The 7,748-nt window shown below is 37.2% G+C and overlaps 1 protein-coding gene across 1 annotated transcript in view; it reads left to right on the forward strand.

The window, feature by feature from the left end:
• The window catches only part of NFXL1 (nuclear transcription factor, X-box binding-like 1), an 82,776-nt gene that overhangs the window by 43,572 nt on the left and 31,456 nt on the right, over nucleotides 1-7,748 (forward strand). The window contains exons 12-14 of the mRNA XM_006872675.1: nucleotides 3,710-3,830; nucleotides 4,046-4,205; nucleotides 4,987-5,078. Coding sequence (XP_006872737.1) covers nucleotides 3,710-3,830; nucleotides 4,046-4,205; nucleotides 4,987-5,078 — 373 coding nt within the window. The remainder of the gene's footprint in view (nucleotides 1-3,709; nucleotides 3,831-4,045; nucleotides 4,206-4,986; nucleotides 5,079-7,748) is intronic.

Consider the following 7,748-nt stretch of genomic DNA (forward strand, 5'->3'; position numbering starts at 1 on the left):
TTCTAGTTGAGCTCTGATCATCTAGTCATTGAAGCCAGGTCAAGTGGGTATTATCTGCAAGTGTGGGTGTTCTTGTGCATATGCCCTCTCTTCTTATCAGCAGGACACTTCACGCTCTACTCTAGTCCTCTGTGGCTATGTCACTGACTCTGAGCCCAAGAGTGCCCAGGTCTTGCCACACTGCTGGCCCACCAGGTCTCCACCCGGGTTCACAGGAGTCTATTGAACATTGTAGGGCTTAGCTTGCAGCTTCATTGCTGTTTTCCCGTCACTTCCCCTTATTGGGCCGTTTGGTTTTAAGTGGAAACTGTCACTTTAAATTTTGAAGAGATCTGTGTGCATGCGTAGTAGAGCCCTCTGGGGGTGGGGTGTCCATTTGTTCCAGCACCCCCTCTAGTCATCAGAATGGAGGTGCACAGCCAGCGAGAGACTAATGAATAAATACAAAAAAAAAGTGTGTCCACACCTTTATCTCTGTGGTTCTATCAGGCATTTGTGGCTGCTCTGTTCCTTCCCCTGCTTGGTCTCCCCCAAGATGGTGGCTCCAGGAGCAGCTAAGCGTCTTGCATTAGAAAACAATGGATTTCTTGCTTCTGCTACAAATTCCCCTAGCTGTAAGCCCTCCAACCTTCTAAATATTCCTTTATATGTGGTTCAGAGTTCTGGCTTCGTCCCCTGAGCCTGCTTGGTGTGGTACTCAGTGTTGTTGCTAACGGAGCTACACACTGCACGTCTACCCGATCCGCCATCTTGCTTGTTCCCTCAGTTAAGTGTACATTTCTCTCTCTCTCTCTTATTTAATGTAAGTGAGGTATACAATACTGATCATCTGTTTGATAAAGTTTCACAAATTTGGGCTATTTCAGATTACATCTCTTTGATGTTATTCAATGTGTTTCTCTGTCTCTAATTTTTACAAATTGGTTAGTTGGATCAGGAGGCTGCATAAGATTTAGTTTCAATTTTTTGTCAGATTGTTTTGCTTTTTGGAAAAAAAAGTATAAATACCCCCAAAGACGTTCACTGTTCCTTAATTTTCCCCCCGATAGAAAGTCTGTGGAAAATACTGTTGAGAAACTTAACAGTTATAAAATCCAGTTAGATAAGATATATTGTTGTTGTTGCTGTCTTAGTGATCCCTAATGGGGTTTCTGAGTGGATTTGAGCCACCAGCCTTGTGGTTATCAGCCAAGTGCTTATACTACAGTGCCACACTAGGACTTCATAAGATATATGGAGCCATCATTATTTGAGACCATTGTCCATTGTTCTAGATACCTTTATAATCAAAATTATACTGTAAGTAATAGGAAGGGGATACTAATCTATGTGTTGCGAATAAGCACAGTTTTGATTTACAGTTCTTTTAAGTTCGAGGTCATCAGTGTTTATGGTTCTGAAATTACTGGAATAATAACAATTTTGGTTGTTGACCCACTGGCCACTCTAACTGTGGCCAGTTTTTTTCTGTGTGCTGTTTTTTCATTTTGAGACTATTCCCACTGAATCTGTTTTACTATCTATCATGTTGTACAGACATCTATACTGTTCTGTTGATCAGTAGGAAGATGTTGTTGTTGTTGTTATGTGCCGTGGAGTCGGTTCCGACTCATAGCGACCCTGTACAGGGTTTCCGAGGTTGTAAATCTTTACGGGAGCAGAATGCCTTATCTTTCTCCTGCGGAACAGCTGGTAGTTTCGAACTTCTGACCTTGAGGTTCACAGCCCGATTCATACCCACTACACTACCAGAGCTCCTCAGTAGGAAGATAGTTCAGAGAAATTATCAAGAATTAATTTTAAATAAAAAGTGAGCCATGGTGGCACTCTAGGATAAACACTGGACTGCTAACTATAAGGTCAGTGGTTCAAATCCACCAGCCACTCCTTGGGATACAAATGAGACTGTCTGCTCCTGTAAAGACTTACAGTCTCAGAAACCCTGTGTAGAGCTGTTGTGAGTCAGAATCATCTTGATGGCAGTGGGTTTGGTTTTGGGTGTTGGTAGTTTAGAATGGCTTTTTGCCATAACCTTTTTGGTTATGTTTTATTAGTTCCTCTTTAAATTGCTGAAGATGAGTGAAAAATTATAAGCACAGAAATTAATATGTGATACTGAATGAGAACTGACTTAAATGCCTCTATAAGTTTTTAAAACTGCAACATTCTGCCATCCTTTTGGAACAGGCAAAATACAATTGAATCATGTGGGTCATAAATAGCTTGTATTACCATTAAGATAATACTGTGTCACCACAACATGTAAATTTGGTAATTTGTACAATAGATGTTTTCTTTCCATTTAGTGTTTTTTGACTCGTCTTCTATTTTTTTTTACTCTATCCAAAATTCTTCATTTGTGATTGTTTTATGGGATTATTTTGAGTTTTTAGAAGCATTGGGGCAGGCGATTTTTCATCATTCATGTGTTACTTGTCAGCGTAGCTGCTACTGAATATTGTGCTTAGCCTGTCACCTAGGTATCCATGTCTTAGTTGAGGAGTCTAATCCCTTTTAAAATTTCTAATGGATGTACATTATTGGGAAAGCTAGAGTAGAAAAAAGACCTTAAGATGGTGTCAGAATCTCCTGGGGAGAACTGCATCACCCATTTCTCTATTTTTAAAGGTTTCTTTCCTTACTCTTTTCACCCAACCCATAATACTGGAGTACAAAACTGAAACCCACATAATTTTTACTTTTGAAATGCTGCAAAAATAACTATGTGCAATCTTCGCCTCAAATGAGAGTTTAAAATTTAGTCTTTCAAAAACTCTGGATTATGGAAAATGGACTATACTTGTTAATAACCTATGTCAGATCATTGTTGTTGTTGTTGTTAGGTGCCATCAAGTCAGTAGAGACTTATAGCGACCCTATGCACAGCAGAATGAAACACTGCCTGATCCTGGGCCAACCTCACTATTGTTGCCACGCTTGAGTCCATTGATGCTACCACTTGGCCAATCCATCTCGTTGGGGGTCTTCCTTTTTGTCTCTGACCCTCCACCTTACCAAACATGATATCCTTCTCCAGTGACTGGTCCCTCCTGACAATATGTCCGAAGTATGAGAGATGAAATTTGGCCATCTTGGCCTCCAAGGAGCAGATCATTAGGGAGACATTATTCTTATTGGAGAATTATCTAGAAGTCTAGTTGACTAGAATGTGAGAATGAGCCAAAAAGAGTGTTGCTGTCATTAGATTTTTCAAAGGCTTACTCCATTTCTCCTTAAGTAGCTTTGAATGAGCAATATGTATTAAATTTGTCATTAAGAACAGATGTTTTGGCATGTTTTAAAGAAAATGTGAACCCTTTTATTGAAATACAGTGTACATATAGAAAAGTATACAAACCGTAATGAGTTTTCACAAATCATATATAACTATATAACCAGAATTCAGATCCAGAAACAGTATTACTAGCATTTCTGAGGTCCTCCTGGTTCTTAGTAACCATCATCTTGATTTCTAACAATATAGATAAGTGTTTCTTGATTATTTTATATAAATGGAGTTATGTAGTAAGTAGTAAGTTATGTAGTAAGTAGTCTGTGTCTGACCTCTTTTATGTGAGATTCATTCATAATCTCATTTTATTTCTTTATTCTCATTTGCCTACACTCAACTTATTTATCCATTCTACTATTGAAGGCCATTTGAGCAGTTAAGAAAACATCTTTTTAAGTCTTGGATTTTTTTCCCCAGGCAGTTGCTATCCCTGTCCAGAAACTATAGATGTTAAGTGCAATTGTGGCATTACAAAGGTGACAGTGCCCTGTGGTCGAGAACGTACCACCAGACCACCCAAATGCAAAGAGCTGTGCAGGTTAGTATGAAGTGTTGTACAGACTTAGATCTGTGAGGCTTACAAACTTATCTTTATATTGTCTGTGTTTTTATTTAATTTAGCTTGTTAGTGTTTAAAAGTATTAATATTCACCGTATGCTCATGCTATGTGGAATCAGATTATATAAGTAGATAATTAGATGTAATTGTTCACTGATCAAAAGTAATTTAAAAAATTGTACTTTATGATTTAGTCGACCACCAACTTGTCATCATACAACTCAAGAAAAACATCGCTGTCACTTTGGCTCTTGTCCTCCATGTCATCAACCTTGCCAAAAAGTTTTGGAGAAATGTGGTCACTTGTGTCCTGCTTCATGTCATGATCAAGCATTAATAAAGCAAACTGGCAGGGTAAGGGAACAATGTTATTAAAGAGAGAGTGCATTGCTTTAAAAACCCTTGAGTCATTTTTCTTGATTTTACATAGTTGTTCAACAAACAACAGTCAAACTTTTATGGCTGTCAAGCACCATGCTAGGACCTGGCTATTAAGTAAGTAAGAGTTGGGCTTTTGTCTTAAGAAGCTCACTGTATAGAGAAGAATAAACAAATCTTTGCAAATAAAGTGTGATTGACAGGCTCTTCCTCATCATGATATAGATTAATTTGGCAGTCCTTTTTCATATATTATGATTAGAGGTTATATTTTATCTTTTAATTCCATTTTTCCACAAACTTTTTGAAGCTCCCTTGTATTTCCTTATGTCTTCAAAGGTTCATTCACCTGTTCAAGTATTTTTTGAACCCTTACTATGTGTCAAGCATTCTTCTCGCTTCTGGGTAGGCAAGAGTGAACAAAAGAATGGTACAGTTAGAATTTACTATTTGCATTCTTATGCTCCTTTTAGCATATGAAAGGTGAAGGATGCTACACTGTCTTTTTTCTACCATTTCAAAATTGGAATTGTGTCAGTTTTAATACCAAAATATATATGAAGGGGGGGGAGCACTCTGGTAGAATAAGATAATATAAAATATTTCAGTAAGCACAATATGTTGCTTTCTTGAGAGAAAAAAACAAAAAAACCCAACCTGCTTTAAAGATGGATATATGAAAGTATTCTCTTAGTTCTTATAATGGCAATATGAATAAATCCATGTGATGTAAGATTGTTCTATATTTTCTTTATAGCACCAGCCCACAGTTCCTTGGGAACAGCCTTCTGAGCCAACATTTATACAGACTGCGTTACCTTGTCCTCCGTGTCAAGTTCCTATACCTATGTAAGTGTTAGTATGTTAACTTTGTTTTATTTTTCTTTTTTACATAGTCTGAAGTGGATCTAACTACCTTTTGCCCTTTTGTGTAGTGTAGATCATCATGATTTCAGGGATAGCCTATAAACAAATCTCTCTATCTACAGCTTCATTCTCTTCCAAAAAATAGTGAAAACTGAGTGCTGAAACTTGACCAAACTACCTGTTTTTCTTGGTCTTGCAAGTTTTCCACCTTTGACAGGGTGCAGACTACCACTTTTCTATCACTTGTTTTTTTAAAAAATAGCTTGAGTTTTCGTGTTCAACACATTTCTGCCATATACAAATTCACACTTTTGCAGGTTTTACTGAATATTTGCCATATTGTGTAAAAATCCTCTTCCAGAAATGTTCTAGTCTTTTCTCCCAGCTGGAATTGAATGCTCTTTTTGCTTAGCTTCCAAAGCAACTTGTACTTATAATTACAATAATACATCTAAGATTTCATTGTTTCTTGCTTTCCTGACTAGTTCTTCTAATGTTAGTCTGTGAATTCCTTGAGGATAGATGAACACCAAATCTCAGATGTGGAAGACTTAGAAGAGATGGTTTGAGGGAGACATTAAAAACAAAAGGTTATTTGGATGAGCCAGGGAATGACTGAAACTGAGCTGTAAGGGGTTGAACTTAGGACCATAAGGAATCCAGGAATTGTTCATAATTTTGGCAGATGTCATGGAATATAGATGATAAAGGAAGCACAGAGTTCTGGGAAGCAGTAAAAAAATTTGTAAAGGGGCTGCTATCTATAACTAAGGTTCCAAATACAGCATTGGTAAGTTTGTGTGTTGGTCTTCTAAAAAGCGCATTCTTGTTTTGTTTACTTCAAAAGTTACAGATTCTCTATAAGCTCCTAATTCTTTTTCTGCCACAAGTCTCCTCCAAGTTTAAACAGCATGTATACTTTTATAAATTGGTTATGCATTCAAGTTGGGAGAGAAAGGGTTGCTGGGAATTATACCTCTGGCTAGAATGAGTTTAAAATGTAGATTTAGTGGAAAGAGACTGCGGTGGTAAGCACAGAGAGTCTCTATATAGATATGGATTAGAAGCTATTCTTTTACTAGGGACCTTTGTGGGATGGCCATGATGATCTTACTAAGTTTGAAGCACTAGTGATTTCTAGAAGGAACTGGGGAAGAGACATGTATGTTATGACTCATAAGCACTAAAATAATTACCCATGTTAGTTACCCCAGAATTCCTATTCTGTCTTAGTTAGATTGTATATAGGATATATGTCTACCTTATTTAAAAAAAAAAATGCAAAAAGACTAATTTTAATACCAGGAAGTTATTTCTGACATCTGTTTGTCTTTTCATAAAAAAAGTATACAAAACTCCCCCCTAACAACATCATCAAATAAAGAATAAAATTGTCTATTGAAGACTCTTAAATTACTGATGAAAAAGTGAATTTTAGTAACTTCCGAATGACACATTATAAAATGGATGATTGCCCCTAACAAAGGTTTGTGTTCTGAAAACATCAAGTTTCATGTGATAGCAAAAACTACTATAGTGCTGTGTGTTTAAAGGTGCAGACTTGTTCTGAAGCTGTGTAAACTGCCGTACTTAGAAATGGGTATTAAAAAATAACACCTGTTTTGTTACAGTATACTACTAGACTTAAAGCATGAACATCATTACTCATGTACTTTACAAACATTGAAGAATAGTAATTAAATTATGGGGAATTTGATAGTCTTCCGTTAAAAACAAACAAACAAACAAACAACTTTTAAAACAAAAACAAAGAACAAAACCTTTGTGCTCCATGTTGAGGAGTTCTGTTGAGACCCAAGCTTTGTCCATTGTCTGCCTTATTTAATTCAAAGCATATTTGAATTAACTTGAAATTTCAGGTTGATTAATTATTTTCTGACAACAGAATAAAACTGCCTGGTATTACCAAGTCACATTTACTACAGGTTTTTAAATTGAATTTATAAAGTCTTTTCTTCATACTTGACTAGAATGTGCTGCTGGAACTTGTTTGTGTATGCATATTGAGACAGATTGTGTTTGAGAGTAAGGGTCTACGTTTAGTGATATGCTTCCCAATAACTTCTGTAGTCACCTTGTTTAGTTCTCAGTTTGTCAAGGGGCTCAGGAATGCTCCAAAGATGTCAGCAAAAAATGGCAGAGGAAGTACCTATGAAAATTCTCTCCTCCACTAAAGTCATGAAGAGAAACATGGCAAAAGTGATCAGAATCAACTTTTGCAGAACTCTGAAAATTAGTGAAAGACTTGCAACAATCTAGAAAGCATTTGTTTAAGGAAAACGATTGAATCCTGGTAAGAATAGCCTATAAAAGTGTATTACCCTGACCTCCCTCTAAGACTGAAACTCAAAGGGAACACAGGAGCAGGCATGTAGACTTGCTGACAACCACATTGGTCTACTGGTGAGTGGAAGAGGGGAAAGGCAGCAATGAAGAAATGGGCTGAGTTCAACCAGATTCCACAGAATCCCACTGACATGGAGATGAGAGAGAGAAGAGGAAGGGCTGGTTAGTCCAAAGTGTGGTGAGACCTGGGGACACCTGAGCCCATGGACAAGGACATAGCAACAGAGGGCTAGAGCTGAGAGTGAAGCATCCAGCTGATATGAAGTTAGGGGAGATGCACAAAAA

The sequence above is a fragment of the Chrysochloris asiatica genome, unplaced genomic scaffold (genome assembly GCF_000296735.1).
Source record: "Chrysochloris asiatica unplaced genomic scaffold, ChrAsi1.0 scaffold00209, whole genome shotgun sequence".
Taxonomy (NCBI): Eukaryota; Metazoa; Chordata; class Mammalia; order Afrosoricida; family Chrysochloridae; genus Chrysochloris; species Chrysochloris asiatica.